The sequence below is a fragment of the Sorex fumeus genome, unplaced genomic scaffold, assembly GCF_029834395.1.
Source record: "Sorex fumeus unplaced genomic scaffold, SorFum_2.1 ptg000014l, whole genome shotgun sequence".
In the NCBI taxonomy this organism is placed as follows: domain Eukaryota; kingdom Metazoa; phylum Chordata; class Mammalia; order Eulipotyphla; family Soricidae; genus Sorex; species Sorex fumeus.
The window spans coordinates 13,570,152-13,588,881 of record NW_026606071.1 but is presented as its reverse complement, the minus strand read 5'-3'; the positions used below and the strand labels follow the sequence as shown (position 1 = coordinate 13,588,881).

The 18,730-nt window shown below is 40.0% G+C and overlaps 1 protein-coding gene across 1 annotated transcript in view; it reads left to right on the top strand.

The window, feature by feature from the left end:
- The window catches only part of HECW2 (HECT, C2 and WW domain containing E3 ubiquitin protein ligase 2), a 320,314-nt gene that overhangs the window by 213,335 nt on the left and 88,249 nt on the right, over positions 1 to 18,730 (top strand). The window contains exon 14 of the mRNA XM_056111748.1: positions 5,686 to 5,871. Within this exon, the coding sequence (XP_055967723.1) occupies positions 5,686 to 5,871 (186 nt within the window). The remainder of the gene's footprint in view (positions 1 to 5,685; positions 5,872 to 18,730) is intronic.

Below are 18,730 nucleotides of genomic sequence, written 5' to 3'. Positions count from 1 at the left end.
GTTTATGTGAAGTTTTCTTATTCAACTGCCAAATTATAAATAACATCTAAATTTTTTTCAAACTTTTCACTTCTTAATACTTAAAACACAAAAGACAAAGCACATTAAATCCTTAGTAGAGTTTCTCCTGCAAAATTCCAAAAAGAAATTGAACGCTCATTCATTCAGCTTATCTTTTTATTTTCTTTTTTTCTTCTTTTTTCTTTTATTTTCCTTTTCCTTTCCACTTCCTTCCTTCCTTCTTTCCTCCCTCCCTCCCTTTCTCTCTCGCTCTTTCTCTTTCTCTCTCTTTCTTTCTTTCTTGAGTCACATAATTCAGAGTCTTTCTTTCCTTCCCCTTTTTTGTCTTCCCCTTTCCCTTCTCCTTTCCTTTTTTCTTCTCCCTTCCCTTCCACATTTGTCATGTTCTTTCCTTTTAAATAGGTTTGAGGCCCAAAAGATAGTATAGGGATTTGGTTGCTTGCTTTTCATGCAGTTGACCCTGGTTCAATTCTCACACCACGTGCTGTCCCTCCTGAGCACCACCAAATTAAGTGTGGCCAAATTTAAAATATTTAAAAAAATAAGAAGAATGGTGTAAATCACATCACATTTTTAAACCACTTTTAGATCTTTAGAGATCACTTCATGGAACTTTGTCTGCTTTAACAATTGTCAACTCTCGCTTTACTCTGAACGCCTGAGGAGGAAGCAACATCACTCTATTACCTATGCACTATAAGGTTATATTTTGAAATGAGTCCCATTTCATAATCTACTTCAGGTAGAAGAAAAGCCCAGAGGTAGAGGGAAAAAAAAATCTGTTCCCTCTTAACCTATAGCTTTGTCCTATTAGCATCCCTAAAGTCTAAGCACTTTCATTCTGATTCCACTCTTCAGTGTTTCTTACTATGTAGGACCTCTCTCCCCGTTAGTGTCAGTTCTGCTAGTTCCTTTCTTGGGGGGCAGGAGTACAACCCGTGGTGCTCAGGGCTTACTCCTAGCTCTCTGCTCAGGGATCACTCCTGGCAGGCTCAGGGAGCCATATGTGGTAAGGAGGCCTGGGGGTTGAACCCTGGTGGGCCATGTGCAAGGCAAGAGCCCTTTGCACTATCTTATCCCTCGGTCTCAGTTCTGATAGTTCTCCCAGTGAGTTTCAATATTTTCATTGCCACTATGACCTTTGTTTCCAAACTCTACTTTTTGGCTCCAACCTCTTCCTCCCACTGCCTCCATTTTTTTTTCTTTTTCTATCCTTCTGAGTGATCACTGCTCATTTCTGTAGCCTCAGGGATCCGCAAAGGACTTGGCAATGAGAAGTTAGGGGATCTTTCTTCAAGTAGTAGAAAGTGCGATATTCACCCTAGATCTTCAAAGACCTTGAAACTAGAAAACACATTTTCTACTATTATTTATCTATTATAATAAAGATTTAGCAGATATCCCTTAGTCTTTTTACTTTCTTCTACTCTGTGTTTTTATAGAGATTGTTACCTCTTAAGTTACTTTTATATGCTTTCTTTGCCGCATTTGAATCTGACATGCCTATGAAGAAAGCAAGACAATTCTTATTTCACTTTCTACTAGAGCAACCTGAGGCAGTTTGAGAGTAAGTGACTTTCTTTGACTTTGTTCCTGAGAGTCCAGAGCTGTGACTACAATCCTCACTGCAGCTTCATATGAGCGGTAGTACAGATATCCTTTCTGGACAAAGAACCTATGTAGGCAAAAATAACATACATTAAATAGATCATATAGAAAGTATATATGACATATAAACAAATACGTAACATACAATATATATTGCTATAAGCATATATATGCACATATCATTTTAAAAGATGTGGCAACTTAAAGTTCCCATTCGTCTCCTTCAAACTGCATATTGTTCAGACTTGAAAGTTATAGTTCTAAAGGTTGTTTGCTTGTTATTAATGAGAGAAAGCTCTCTCGGACTTAATTTACTTTGGTAGATGCTTTTTGCAAACATTAGTCAACTTGGCAGTAGATTGCATGTCTCACTGAGCAGAAAGGAGGAAGATGAAAGGACATAATTAATTATCAGACCAGCTTTAAGACTCCTGTGCTTGAAGAGCAGAGAGCAACCCCAGGGAATTACTTCAAGCCTGCGGCAGGGCCCAACTCTTTCACCTAATTACCACTGCTTTTCGCCCTAATGAAATGCTGCTGCTGTTCTGTAGCTAGGGAGAAACATTTCTGGTGCTCTAGATAGACCAGGGTTTCTCGACCATTTTCTCACTGTGGCCTCCTTCCAAACTTGTTTTCTTCCTATGCCCCCCTACCCCCCACCTCCTGTCTTAATGGCTTTAGTCTCATACCAAAGCCCCTGTGGAGGCCCACGGGAATTCATATGGCCCCTGGTTAAGAAGCACTGCTCTAGATAATTAGAATGTGACCTGTTTACTTATGTTAATGAAAGAGAGAGTGACAGGACGAAGAGATACACCCATTTAGAACAACAGTTACCGCAATGATTTACCTGGCATAGTTGTTCCATAAAAATTCGTCCCTGTAGGGACTTGCTATGGAGAAGACTTAAAGCTCATTACTGTCACCGTCTCATAAGCTACTGTGATCTCAGGCCCTTTAGCTTGCAGTGGTTTAAGTGAAAATTTATCCAAGACATGGAACCAGACACAGAAGACAGATGTCTTGCTGATTGTGCTGAAAACTTCACAGCAGGGTCAGCCAGAGGCTAACCTGTTAGTTAACTAACATTTGTTTCTGACAACCTCTGGCTTTGGGGTTTTTTTTTCCCCCTCATCATTATTAGTTTCCTTCTGTGTTTTTGTAGTATAACTTTCTTATTCTTATGTTCTCCAAGTGCCAAGAGCCCTGCATAGGCCTGCCGGCTTTGGCAGTACACTGTGCTCTGGTCCACACATCTCTCACAGCCATCAAAATCTTTCATTTATACACTCAGGGTAAAACAGCCTCAGAAATACGTGATATTCAGGTATAGTAAGAACAGTAGAATTTGCACATAATTCTATGTATTTTCCCTCTTCCTTTCTTCATTTTGATAAGAAAAAAATATCTTAATGAAGAGTGCAATGAATGTAATCCATCTGAACACTGATTAAAAGTTATTTTATATTGTTAGGATATGCATCAAAAATGGTGACCAAGAAATCTCAGTAAATGAGTTGTAGAGATAGTATAAGGATAGGGTTTGCACACAGCCTGCCAACTGGGTTTGATCCCTAGCATCCCATATGATCCTCTGAGCACTGCCAGGAGTATTTCGTGAGTACAGAGCCGGGAGTAATCCCTGATCATTGCCATGTGTGACTCAAAAATAAAACAAAACATCAACCACTTAAAATATCGTAAAAGAAATCTCAGTGGCTTGGGCTAACAAGGTTTGTTTCTTGTTTGCGGGGAGGTGAGGGGAAACTCCAAAGTGGTATTCCCCACCACTACCCCTACTTCTACTTCCTGCCTCCACAATTCTCTGCCACAGTACAACTGCCAACTAGAACCAAGGACACGATGTTTCTGGGGCCCTGCGGTGCTAGGGCTACCCTGGTAGTTCTGGGGGCCTTCAAGGCTGCATCTGGGGATACTCAGGGGCCACATGATGCCAGGAATCAAACCTATGTGGGTGCAAGCCAGGCATGTGCTCAAACACTATGCCATTTCCAGGCCCCACGAAGTTTGTTTCTTATTTTAAAAGTAGGTTGTTGGTATTCTCTGATCCGTGTAGTCACTTGGGGACCCAAGGGCTCAGGCTGGGGAGCATTGTCACTCAGATTTGTTGCTGGCTATGCTTACTGTGCTGAAAAGCTGGCTGCTCTCCAGGCTCTTACATTGTCAGCAAGCAGTTTGGCCAGACAGAATACATCCTGAGGGTTCCTGGGACACGGGAGCAACATTGACTTATCTTCATACACACCTCGTCTTTTGTTTTGTTTTTTGGGTCACACGATGCACAGGAGTTACTCCTACCTCTGTACTCAGGAATCACTCCTGGCAGTGCTCAGGGGACCACCTGGGATGCTGGGAATCGAACCCTACCCACTGTGCTATCGCTCCAGTTCCACTCACTCGTTTTTTATAAAAATAATAGTCCAGCACTGGGCACAGCAAACACAGTCAATGTTGATTTAAATGAATTGGTTTCCAGAGATACTGGCTTCTTCTAGGTTTGCCTGGGTCTTGCATAGACTGAAATAAACAGCAATAGCAGTCTTACATTTACTTTGTGAAATAAAGTCTGAAGCCTCTAGGGTCTATGTAGTGTTCCTGGGATAAAGGTAAAAGTGGTTCTGTGAAAATAATTGAATTCCAGGAGAGGTAGTCCTTAGCTTGGTCAGTTCCATCACTGCCGCTTTCTGCTGCGGATTCAAGGAAATCACCCTATAAAGTTACTCCTTTCTGGGGCTTGACACATGGTATTGTGCAATGAATATTTGTGGACTGACTCATAGCTTGCAGTCAGTGTTTGTAATTTTCTTGAAGTATCATAGAGACATTGGAGATTTTGATACAACCACTTTCTTTATGTAGAGATATAATAGAATTTTGGGTTTTTTTATGTTTATTAGTTTGTGCTTTTGCTTTTGGGTCATATCTGGCAGTACTCAGGGGACTGTATGGGATGCTGAGGATCGAACTCTGGTTGGCTGTGTGCAAGGCAAATTTCCTATCCACTGTATTATCGCTCCAGCCCCTGTAGAGTTTATTAACCGTGCCTTTCTGTCATATAAATGCAACCATATATATTCGGGGGAAAAGGAGAAAAAGAAATAGAGTGGGGCATCTAGTCCAGGCAGCTCTACTGACCCTTCCAATCATTGAGCTCACTTAGGCCTTCTGGGAGGTGTGAGATGGGAAACCTCTGTGGTGGCCGAAGGTGAAAGTGACAGTGATATCGCATGCTCTTCTTTTCTGTTACTGCTCTTGGGGGTGGGGAGGAGTGGGGTGGGGTCACCACCAGGACCACACCTGATGATGCCTCAGGGCCTCCTCATAAATGAAAAACATGTGCTCTGTTCCTTGAGCGTCATTCCCAGCTCTGATTGCATGTACTTTTATTTTCCCATCAAGCCAGGCACCTCAATAAAGCCCACAGACTGCTTTATCTTGCACTCCCCTGAAGAAACAATATCTGTTCCACTGCTGGCAGAGAAACTGGTGATTTGGGGGCTCTCTGTGAGGTATTGCATTTGTGGACCGATAGCACAGTGGGTAAGGCATTTGCCTTGCATGCAGCCCACCCAGGTTCAATTCCTCCATCCCTCTTGGAGAGCCCGGCAAGCTACCGAGAGCATACCAACTACGTGGCAGAGCCTGGCAAGCTCCCCATGATCTATTCTATATGCCAAAAACAGTAACAACAAATCTCACAATGGAAACGTTACTGGCACCTGCTCAAGCAAATTGATGAACAATGGGAGTACAGTGCTACAGTGCTACATGGTATCTTTAGGACCTGCGGCTCCCTTGGGGGAAAAGATTCCACAGCATTCTTTTTAGATAACCAGGCATGATCAGATTCTCTTACTTTCTGTAAACGGTCTTTCTATTTTTATTTTGAATAGAATATTTTCCTGTTGGCTGTTTGGATTCAAGTAGCCCTGAGTCCTGTCTAGCCACCTGAGCACGCCACTCACCTGTGGTTAGTACCTGCACTGCCCTTGTCCAGACACCCAGTTAACACTGGTTCTCCGTCCTTCTCTCCAGAGTGCCTACCGCATGTTTACAAACAACACGTGTTTGAAGCACATGATCACCAAAGTCCGGCGGGACACCCACCACTTTGAACGCTACCAGCATAACCGGGACCTCGTGGGTTTCCTCAACATGTTCGCGAACAAACAGCTGGAGCTGCCGAGGGGCTGGGAAATGAAACACGATCATCAGGGCAAGGTAACAGGAGGGCGCTGCTGTGTGGAAGCTGCTGAGTGACAAGCCTGGGCTTTGGCTTTGGCACACAGACTGAAAACTGTGTGAGGACAAACATCTCAAGCTCTGGTTCAAGTGAAACCAGGACAGCAGGTTGTTTAGGACAGCAAACAGCCACTACGGCATTTTGAGTTCCTGTATGCAACAGGCAGCGTTGAGGGCTGTTGTTTGCACAAACATTCTGTTTTGCCTGGATATTCTACCCTTAATTTCTTGCCACTTTCTGCTATTAGAGCAAAGGCTTCTTAGGCAGTGACACTTTTTTCACTATCACCCTATGTCTTATGTCCAACATGTAAAGAGTTGATTAAAAAGCTATAGCGTTGTTTGGAGCTGAAAGGTAGGTCATTGACCTGGACACACGTCTTTGTGACACTGGGTTTGGGCCTCAGTCATATTGGTTCGGAACCTTGATAGTTGTTAGCACATTAAACAATACTCAAAATAATTTATGAAGCGAAGTATGTGTCTGCCTCAGTGCCCACAGTAACCACATCTATGCTTCCTTTCTAGACAGATGAACCAGGAAGCTGCATTATAGCCAGGAGGGTATAATAAGAAGTCAGAATGAGAAAGTTCATAATTTTTTTTAAATAACTTTTTTTTTCTTCAGTCACTTAGGCAGTGTTTGGTTTTTCCTTTTATTAAATTTTTAATTAATTTATATTTGTTTATTTATTTATTGCTTTTTGGGTCACACCCGGCGATGCACAGGGGTTACTCTTGGCTCTGTGCTAGGAATTACCCCTGGTGGTGCTCAGGGGACCATATGGGATGCTGAGAATTGAACCCAGGTTGGCTGCGTGCAAGGCAAACACCCTACCCGCTGTGCTATTGCTCCAACCCCAAAAGTTCATAATTTTTTATCAGGTGTTTCTAAGCTTTTATTTACATCACTCTGGTTCTGCACCAGTTATAAGCAATGCATTAAGATCTTCCTGTGGGTACACTTAGCACAACTCTGTAAGAAAGTACTGCAGTTAACATCATGGCCATTCACAGGTAAGGGGCTGTGGTCTAGAAAAGTTCATGACTTGTCCAGTGTCACAAAGACAGGAGTAACTAAGCTTTGCCATAACTGGTGCTGGAACCTCCAGTACTACAGCCTTGAACTTGGGAGTCAGATGGTGTCAGGGATTAACTGGGGTCCTGTCCCTGGTCCCTGTGCTGCTTGAGTGTGCGCTCTCTCTCTGTCTCTCTCTCTCTCTCTTTCTGTCTGTCTCTCTCTGTCTCTCTCTCCCCCCCCGCCAAGGTGTTCTTTTTAAACTTACAAATGTTTGTTGTGTCATTTATGAATGATGACTACAATGTTTATGGTATGCAGCAAATACCAAGCATTTTCTCTTTTGAAAATACTGTTTAACAGTAAAACATTAGCCATTTCCCCATGTTAGGTCTGGTGTTAGGTCTGACGTCAAGTAACAAACCAGGGTGTTAGGTCTGAGGGCAAGTAACAAATCTGTTCCTCTAATCATGAAAAAGACTGGAAGGTGAGGAGAATTAAAAGGACATATATAAATGATATATAAATGATTTAGTGATGCTGGCCCATTTAGTCAACAAATATTTACTGAATACTTACGCAAAATAGAGAAGCCAGCTACTATATACTTTATAGCAATGCCCTATGGCAAGGGAGGAGCAGAAGACAGACAAATACATGGCATGGCATGCCCTCTCTGATTTAAGCCACAGCTTTAAAGAGAGCATGAAAGGGATTTAGAGAAAGGTGTGAAGGTATGTTTTATCTGGAAAAGAGCTTACAAATAGGGCCAGAAGGGAACAGAGAAGGAAAGAAGTGAGGAGGAAGCCACCTGGGGGAAGAGCAATCAAGGCCTGTGGAATGTGTAAAGAATTCACATTCCAAATGCCACCTCCCCCAAAGTGCCCTCCAGCAACAGCAAATTTACTCATCCTGGATTTAGCTTCTAGCACTCTTAACCTGAGAACCCAGCAGCTAAGTGTCAACCAAGTTGTTACCAAAAATATGAATTTTAATACCTGGGAGGAGCCCTTAAACTCTCACTGAAACTATTGACTTGATTTCTGCAAAACTGTTGTTATTGTTGTTGTTGTTGTTGCTGCTGTTGTCGTTGTTGTCTTTGGGGAGGGTCACCCCCAATTTACTCCTGGCTTTGCTCTCAGGGATCACTCCTGGCAGTACTGGGATGGGGATGGGGGTGGGGGTGGAGATCATTACAAGTCCAGGTTGGCTGCCTACAAGCTAAGTACCCTACCTGCTCTAGGATTGATTTCTCCAGCACCACTTCAGGGCTTTTAAAATAAAACTTGAGTTCCCAGCCCGGAAAAAGATGAAAACTGTCAAGCATGATATTTAAAAGAGGAAAGATTGTGTTTCTGATTGTGTCCCTGCCCCACAGGTGAAATGACAGCGTAGCTTAGCGTGGGGTTTGAGGGGCACACCTTTTCAGAACCATGGGAAACTGGAAACAGGAACTTTGATTTTTGTTTTGTGTGTGTATGCTCTCTCCTTCCAGAAGAGAATGTTCAGTGGCTGAGTTTGGTTCGATAGGCTAATGTTTGTCAACATTCTACCGAATGGAAGGACATTTGTAGATTGTCCGACTGAGGACTGAAGAAAATACTGATAGTATTATGCCAGGGTATGAAAAAATCAGTAGCCTGTGCAGAATTCAGCTTTGCTCCCAATTCTGACAGAAGTTTTATCTGGTGTCATAAGGTGCCAAGGTCTTTAGAAAAGCATAGGTCCAGGGAAAATTCAAGTTGAGATAATGTTGTGTGTTCTTGTGCTTTATGTGGAAGCTCAATTTTCAAAGTCATTGTGTCCTTAGGGAAAGGTAGCAGAGATCAGATCATCCACACGTGGAGGCAGGGAGTATTGCCTGCCTAATTTGCCAGGCCTACTTTTTTTTTTAAATTTTATTGAATCACCATGAGATAGTTACAAGCTTTCATGTTTGGGCTACAATCGTTTGATCATTGTGTATGATCAAACACCCATCCTGCCACCAGTGCACATTCCCACCACCAATCTCCCCAGTATGCCTACTTTAGGAGAAAGGGTGTCTTATAATAACCCCTGAACCTAGAGAAGTATTTAAATTATCTTTGGGTACCGCTTAGTAAGACTCACAGTGTATCTGAAGAAACCAAGTTTTTTCCTCTTAGTTTTTCTAAGTTTTGATGGCAGAACAGCAGGAGCATAGCTCTTATTCCTTAGGAGGGAGTGGGGTGGCTTCTCTGTGTAGGCTTCCAGAGGAACCCTGAGTAGGGGCAGATAGCGCTGACATCACAGCTGGCTGGTGACCTTGGATTAGAATGCTGCTTTGCTGTGGGAGAGCCCTCGAAGGACGCCCTGCCTTGCCAACTAACTGGATTAGCAGGTGAAGTTAAAGGTTTATCACTTTGACCTAAATTCTCTCCTTGAATCAGGATTTTAGTAAAACTTTTAGGTAAGCCGAACACCTTGACTGAAGCAGGTGTTTCTGTCCCAGCTACCCCGTGACCTACCTTTTGGTCACCTGAAAGAATTTAAAGGAGAGGCTCATGGTGTTTCCGTTTGGCTGTGTGGCCCTTGCCTGCACTCTGAAACCATAGCTCCCATCCTCCAGGAAGGTCATACGTTCGCTGCCACCCATGAGTAGGCTTATGGTGAAATTTTAACCCCATATTTTTAATCAATTGCTTTGTTCCAGAACATATAAAGGGAATAATATTAGTGTTTTGTTCCAAGTAACATGCCATTAAAAACTATTAAATATTACAAAGTTATTTTTCCCACAGTGATGACATGTCCAAATCCTCAACTTCAGGAAAGGAAATGATTCATAAGAAATATGTATTCAAACTTAGCTCCTTGGGCTTACAAAATTTGGCTCCATCTGGTCTCCACTACACCATCTTCCTTTTGAGTCTGTATTTAGTCATTCACCGCAGTGCTGAATGCTTGCTGTTTGTGTGCCCTACGTTGCCAACGAGAAAAGTTAATGTAGCATGTGTCATATAATATTGACTGTGCTAGACACTCTTTTAAGCACTTATAGTGGTTCCATTCATGCTCAGTCTACACAGGTCTTGTAGTTAGCTGTCCATACTTCTGTCCATGCTTGTAGAAGAGGAAACTGAGTCACAGCATGATCATGTGACCATGATCTCACAATTAAGTAGTACTAGAATTGAACTATAATCAAAGCATCCCAACTCTAGGGTCTAGAGTGATAGAACGGCGGGTAGGGTGTTTGCCTTGCACTCGACCAACCCAAGTTCGATTTCCAGCATCCCATATGGTTCCCTGAGCATGGCCAGGAGTAACTCCTGAGTACATGACCCAGGAGTAACCCCTGTGCATTGCCCGGTGTGACTCAAAAAGCAAAATTAAAACAAAATAAATTAAAAAGCGTACCAACACTAGAGCTGTGCTCTTATTTTTATTTTTTCACCTTTCACTAGTAGTTGAGATACATGGGTATAGTGGCAACAATGGTAGTAAAGGGTGCTGTAGGAGGCTGTGGTGGAGTTTCCCACCATTTTAATGAACATGTGTGATGAGTAGCCTTTAGCTCTCTAGGTGTGATTTTCTAGAATCCCCACACAATTTTACTTGTATTGTTTTATTACCTCTGTCCCCATCTGTCTTATTGTATGACTGTTAATCTCTCCTAGAAGACAATCCATTTGTTTCTTGAAAGTCTTAAATTTTTCTATTTTAATGACCCCCTTCTTCTTTCACTACCACTTTTGAATGCTTTTCTCAAAACAAGTTTGATGAATGAAACCTGTTACCTGTAGTGATTTCTGTTTGGGGGCAAACAAAGAATCTGATAGGTCTCTCCCCACTCCCATTCCTTCCTCCTCGTCCTCCCTCCCGTGTTCTCACCAGAAGTAGCTCTTGGCTGTCCCTTTGACCTCTCTTAATGCATTGTTGTCTTGAAACTTTTTGCATTACATGTTTGAACAAGGTAGTGATTATGCTTGAACTGCACTTTAGATGTCTTCAGTTTTGAAAAGACTGTTTTCCTAATAACTTAAGGCCAAGGGTTTAAAATGAGGATATTTCACAAGATTTTAGATCTGATGTGTTCTTTGAGATAATTCAAGGAGTGAAACTGTCCTTGATTTACATAAAAGAGGAGAAAATATTCTTTGTAAATTAACTGTTAATTAAGAGTAAGAACATAATATCAGGCCTTGCTCAGTAATATGATGATGGTGATGATGATAATGATAATTGTAATGGTTAGAATGATGTAGCACTGTAGCACTGTCCTCCAGTTGTTCATCGATTTGCTTGAGCGGGCCCAGTAACGTCTTCCTTGTGAGAGTTGGTGTTACTGTAAACTCATGTCAGTTTCCAGGCACTGTTGTACCTACTTTTCTGTGTATTATTTTATTCATTTGTAAGGGTGAATATTGCTATCATCATTATCACTATCATCCACATTTTACTAAAGTTTAAAGATGAAGCTCGTTGAGGAATATAAGATAAAAATTCTAGGAGTGTGACTCTTACTACTCTACTTGGGGGCATCTTTGGAAACCAGAGGTATTTTATCATCCCAAAGAAAGTTACAAGCCACACACTGGGATTACTGGTATTCCTCAAGGCTGAGTCATGTATTGTGTCTTGATTACATCAGATAGCAGAGGACAAACCAGCAGAAGCAACATAATTTTAAACACCATAGATTCTTATATCATGATACATAGCTTAATAGAAAGAAATGGAATTCACATATGTGGATAATTTCCTAGATGCCACAACCTATTCTAGGGAGATTATACTAGTTTAACTTTTACAATAATTCTGTAGATTAAGTTTTTACTATAGAGGCAGACACCAAGGCTCAGAGAATTTAAGTATACAAGAAAACTCTTAGGTGATATTTGTAGCTCTTTCTATTCAAAGCTGGTAATAACTTTTCTAGAATAGACAAGATCCTTTACCACTATCCCCCCCACCCCAGCTTCTTAAACTATGGGTCAGTTGCGTAACTAAATTAGGTAGGTGTAAAAATATTTTTTATTATCAGTAAATATACTCCACCAAAAAAATTGTACACAAATATTCAAAGTAGTGTTATTTATAATATCCAAAGATGGAAACAACCCAAATGTCCATCAGCTGATAATAACTCTGATATAGCCATACAGTGCAGTGTATTTTGGGTTTTGTTGTTGTTGCCATTGCTTTTGTGTAGTGTATTTTGAAAATTGAAAAGAATGAAATATTGAATGTATAGAAAAATATTTTCTAAGTGAAAGCAGCTAGTCACAAAAGATCACATGTGATGTAACTCCATTTATATGGCATTGCTACTATAGACAAATCTAAAAAGATGTATAAGAGATGGACTGGTAATTTCCTTGGGTTTGGAAGTAGGATGGGGAGTGACTACAAGGCTTCTTTGGGGAGAAATGTTCCAAAATTAGATTGTCATGTTTCACAACTGTGTATTTTCTGAAATAAATTATATACTTTTAATAGGGAAATTTTATAGTATGAAATATATCTTAATAAAGCTATTCTTAAATTATAGGTTAGATCAGAAGAATTCCTTTATGGATTTAGCTCCTAGATACTATAGACATTTTAGTTTTTAGTTTTGAAGACTAGACGATATGGTTTCAAACTAGATTTGACATCAGGTATTTGATACTTTTCATTCTGCTTCGAATTACATTAGAAAGGTCTCTACAGAATCCCACTGTGTGTTTTAATTATTTTATTTCATTGTTTGATTTTCTTAATTATTCTCATTCTGTAATGTTGAGACTGGTAATTAAGCCAAGTTTAATTTTATGCAGGATTGTCTTTATGAGACTGATCAAAATCTATGTATATTTGTTGGGTCTGAAGCGTAGGTTTTTCAGCTAATTTCCAGAACACATTTAGTCTTGCCACATTTTGAAATGAAACATAGAGGATAGGAGTTCAATTCAAAAAGAAATTTTTTGATTGCTTTTATTGTAATAATTTTTAAACCTTTGTACATTATTAGCACTGTCATCCTGTTGTTCATCAATTTGCTTGAGCGGGCACCAGTAACATCTCCATTGTGAGACTTGTTGCTGTTTTTGTCATATCGAATATGTCACACGGAGCTTGCCAGACTCTGCCGTGCAGGCGGGATACTCTGGGTAGCTTGCCAGGCTCTCCAAGGGGGACGGAGGAATGGAACCTGGGTTGGCTGCATGCAAGGCAAACGCCCTACCCACTGTACAATCACTCCAGTACAATTTCATTAGTAATTGAAACTGTACATTATCAAAGTGTGAAAATTAAAGACGTTTTGGGATCTGGATTATAGTGTTAGTACAAATATTTATATTTATGTAAGAAATATTCACCAGTAGTATTAAAATGATGCTTGTTTAAAGGAAACCTGCTTCTTGGCTGGACTTGATCATTATCGTATGCTTATATAGATGATATATCTAGAAGACAAGTAGCCTTTAATAACTAAAACCAAATATTATTTAACCTAGGAGTATTTTTCTTTGTTTATTTCCTCTTTTCCCTTTCTCTCCCTCTCTCCTTCCTTCCCTTCCATTGTTAACTTGATAGGTTTGATAAAATTACGCTGGGGAGTAAAGTCATGGTTCCTGGATTTATTACTACTTCTCTGTTCCCTGTGAATCTCAGTTTTTCCTGAAGTTAGCAATAGTAACTCATCCTGTCCAGTTCCTAGGGATGATAGCTTATTTTTCTTCACAAAAACAGTGTGCTACAATATCTTCCAATTAAGTTGACATTCATTTCTGTTTACAAGCTTCAAAACTATAGGACTCTGTGAATTTTACATTGGGGGTTTTAACATTAAGATAGCCCCCAAACCCAAATTAGATGATCATGGTAAGTAAAAGTTATGGGTATGAGGATAGATTTCTTTTTTAAATAACAAGTATTTGTATAGTGAAAGGTAACACAGACTGTAACTTGAGGACTTTTTTTTTGAACCCTAAGAGCCAATAGGATGGTAGAGTTTTTCCCTTGGTGACATCAATCCTGGGTTCGATCCCACATGAAACAGGTGGCCACAATTTACTGTGTCAGATTTATTTCATCCAGTCAAATATCATTTGGAAGTTTTGGGTGAATCTCAGAATGTCTCACAGCAGGATAAGTTCTGCACTTTGAAGTTCTGCAATTTGACCAGGCATTTTTTACTTTTATGGCATGTTTCTTTAATTGCTTTGGAATTACTAATGCCTCTTGGAGGTGCTTATCAAGTTTAATCACCTCAAGTTGTACAGCAATGCCTGTAGAGATGGAATTCAATGCTGGTGGATTCCTTGTTGGTTTTTAAGGGGGTGAAAAGGTGGTAGATTAAAAAATAAATAACCCACCTAGAAAGCAAAGGTAAAGAGTCTCACGCCAGGTACCTTTCTGAATGAGAGACTAGAGGAGAGGTTGGTGTTATAGATTTATTTCTGGGTGAAATACTAAACTCATGGTGTCCTGAAGAGGAAAAAAATATCCATTGGCTTTTATTTTTAGTATCAGTGTGATGATAAAATTGATTATTTTAGATGTATGTACTATTTTAAATTTTCATGGCAAAACTTCCCTCGTACTGTACCTAAAATGTATTTATTTGAATAGCCCTATTTTTAATCTTTCATAGTGATGTGTTCTACATGGGACAAATCAGTCATAAGGAATGATTTGTAACCGATGCCATTTCAAATTTTGTGAGCCAATTTCAGGCTGCTCACAAAATTCTTTGGATGTTCATCATCAGCTCTATGAACCAGTGCAGGTTGTTCTCCCCAGTTTGTCACAGGATTCTCTACTATACTTCTAACACTGAAATGCCACTATTCCAATATATGAAATACATTCTTTAGTAACATTTATGTCTGAAGTATAGGGAATATGGTACTTAGTCTATACCTTCTAACTAGCCAGCTATTTCCACAACTCTTGTTTAAGTGCCTTAAATTTCACCACTACAAAATTCTTATTTCTCTCCTTTAGCAATATAATTTTCTTTAGTTTTTTTTTACCAATACAGATGTTACAAAATATTTGAGACCACTCATATCTTCAAATGAACTAATTGGTAGAAAAATGTTAGCATGACAGTTGTAATATCTCCACCCCCTTCCCCACCGCCCTTATCTCTAACATTGGTACAAAAGAGTTCTATTGGGATATAGTATAGAAAAACTTAATGGCATATTGATTTCTTACAATTGTAGAAATAGTAGGAAGGAGCCAGGTGCTAAGAAGAGATTATATTGAGGGAAAGAGAGAATTTATAAAAATTGAACTTAATTATAAATCACTTTATTTTTTGTGGTTTTTGGGCCACACCTGGCAGTGCTCAGCACTTACTCCTGGCTCTGTACTCATGAACTATTCCTGACAGACTTTGGGGACATATGGGGTGCAGGGGGTAGTGGAGGGTGGGAATTGAACTCAGGTTGGCTGCATGCAAGGCAAGTCCCTACTTGCTGTACTATTGCTTCAGCTCCCAATTATAAGTAAAATTTTGGAGCATTTCTAAGATTTGAGTAAAGTTGTGAAAGTTAAAAAGCAGAATCAATGTACAGTGCTTTCAACTTTCATACTATTAGTCTTTTATTGTCTAACTCTTTAGAGAAAAATATGGAATCTTGTTTTCCCTCTGTAGTATAGTTACAAGTGCCTTTTGTTTTCTCTTGTTTACATGGTTTTTAAATACGTATTCCTGGTTTGGCAGTATGTTAACTGGAAACAATTTTAAACTTCTGTTAACTTAGATTTGTTGAGCCTGAGGTTGGTATTTCTTCACAAATACTGTTGGTTTTTTTCTTTTCCTAAAATAATAGAAGCTTTAAAAAAAAAAAAAGAATTGTGTAAAGAGAGAAGCATATTTTGTTTGGCTTCAGCAAAATACCAGTTGGCTCCATCCAGCCCATATTTCCTGAGTGTGACCATGCCCTGCAGCAGTGAAAGGGTAGAAGTTTTGAAAATGAGATTTGAGTTTGTGTATTTGCATTCCTTTCAGTTTTTGACTATGTTGTTCATCTCAACAGCACTGAGAGGCCTCACTGAATTTCCCTAATGAAGTTCAACAGTAGGGAATCTATGTTTTGTAAAATTTTCTATATTTGTGGCTAATATGAAAAGCGTATCATTTTTGGACACATTTATTTCCCCTTATTGTCTGCATTCTCAGTATCATCTTTATGCAGACGGTGTTTACTTATCCATATTGAATATTTGCATAAAGGCAGGCTATTCAAGATTGGTGACATAAAAAGTGACCCAAATTGGAAAAAACAAAGTACTAGGTCACTGTCATTACTGGCTTGAACTAGTTAGGCTGTCCTGTGGGAAAGGGATCCACTTTGCTGACATAATTAATTTCCCCATCATAAATAGAAAAGGCAGGTCTAAAATTTGCACAATAATTTTTCTATGCTTTCCCTTTCACAGAACAAAATTTTTGCAGCTTGACGGCGACCTAGTATTCCCCTTGCTGTGAATAAAGTAAAGAAGCAAGGAAATATGTCTGCAGTGACACACTGGGCTGAGTAGTGCAACAAAGTCCTCTGAGAATTGCTTTTTTATTGCCCAATTCCGTTCATGTTCTAGCTCGGTGATTTCGAGAGAGGCCTTAATCAAGACCTTTTCACCCAAGTAGTTGGCAGAGTTAAAAAGCACGTGCAAACAATACACACATTCTGTTTGACTCCGAAATGAACTCCTTGAGGGACACAACGAGCACCTATTCCCCACCCACATCCAGGCTTCTACTTGGCTCCCCGGGGCCCTTAGCACACTTGGAGCAGACTTAGGAGGGTTATAAAAGTGGTGAGGACTGAGACTCTGAGTGGCTGTTGTTGCCAGCCTAGTTCAATAAATACTTAAGTGCTTTTATAAGTCAAGTACTACATGAGGTTTGAGGGGAGTAAGAAGAACAAAGAAAACAAAACAAACAAAAAAAGGCAGCAGAAAGCAGAATAGGAAAGTGGGGGAAATGAAAGGAAGAGAGAGTGGGAAAGAGCCACTGTTGGTTGGATTGAAGATTCTGAAAGATGGTTTTGAGCCCAGCTTTCTAAGTTCCCAAGCACTTTTTACTTAAGTTACAAACTGCTACCCCACTGTATGTATGGTGAGCAGAAATGAACTGTTGTGTTTCAGATGATGAAGGCTCATCCCTGTGAGAATGGCTGCTGGCATGTGTGCCTCTTATGCATGTAGTGTTAGAGAGCATATGTTTTTCCTGCAGAGCTGAAACTACAGTATATCAGCTAGGACTGGGGTGGGTATGTTGTGACAGTGATCCATGCCTTTAATATACAGGATCGTAAGTAAGTTCAGAGGTAGGTAAGGTAAGGCTCCTGAGGTGGCTCTTGTGTTGTGAGACTCCTGGCTATCAGCCTTTCCTTCGGCTCTGCGATCCTTCATCTTCAGTGTTCCATATGACTGCTGGGGCTCCAGTTATTCTGTCCGTATTTCAGGGGCCAGAAAGGGTAAAGGATAGAATGTTAGTCTGACCTTGGGATAATCTCCTTATAAGAGCCTTTGCAATATTTATGGAGTACTCTATGCTATCTCATTGGTCAGAACTTTCCCTGTAAGTGTAATTTCATTGATTCTCACATTTTGGAGTCTTTGTTATGGACTGTAGAAAAAGAACAGTGTGAGCCTTAGGAAAATCTTAGAAGTCAAAACTGTTGTTATTAGTAATAATAATGGAAACTCACATCTAAAGGGTCATAGGCACTGTATTCAAAAATTTCAGTGAACTACCTCATTAAACCTTCCTTTGATACAGTTACCCCCATTTTGTGAAAAATAGTTTTAAAAAGTGAAGGAGTTTGCTAGTTACATTGCTAGTAAATAGTAGAGCCAGAGCTCAGAACCAGCCTTGTCTTTTTCTAGATCCCAATTACTAGACCACTCTATTACCTCCATTTTCCAAGTGGTTTTAACTTGGTAGACTATTCATGTCTTACACAGAGATTTTCAAAATTCTCTCTGAGGGCCAGGAAGTTAGGTCAATGGCAAAGCCCTTGTGTGAAGCCCTGAATGTGACCTCTAGCTCCACAGATATCTATGTAAATAAAAAATCTTTCATACTGCTTTCAATTTGATAGCTTTTATTCTTCTATCCCTTCTACCTCAGACTTAAAACAAATCATTACTTCTACCAGTACCTCAAATATTTTCCCAGTCTTTACGTAGTTCTATGCTTATGTGAAAGATTGTGATTTTTAATTCATGACCATTTCATTTCAGATTATCTGTATCTGGGTTAGAAGTGCACATATTAGAATTTGGGACAATTTCTTCTTTACTTTGCACCCTATTCCTCATAGGGGAGACGAGTGAAAAAGAAGACTCCTTCCTCAAGGCATTTATAGGATAATTCTTTTGAGAATGGATTTTAGACAGCCTATTATACTGTGACACTGCATGTAAATCATGACTGACCCAGATATACACACCCATTCGTACTTATAATTAGAAGTGCATCATTGTTATCTCTAAGTGGCCACCCATCCCTTCCAAACATTCTTAAGAAACTAGCTAGAGTCCAGAGACATTTTGTTTTAGTATCCTTTATACATTTGCTTTAACTATGTGGGATATATTATTTAGTAACGAAATAGCATTCATTTACAGAAAGAGGATGTGGGCTTGATTATAATATCATCTTAAAATGTTCATTTCTAATATTTGAATCACTGTTTGACATGACTTTTAACAGTGGCAGAAATAATGAGGGCTGGAGCGATAGCACAGCGGGTAGGGCGTTCGCCTTACAAGCGGCCAACATGGCCGACCCGAGTTCGATTCCTCCGCCCCTCTCGGAGAGCCCGGCAAGCTACCGAGAGTATTGGATAT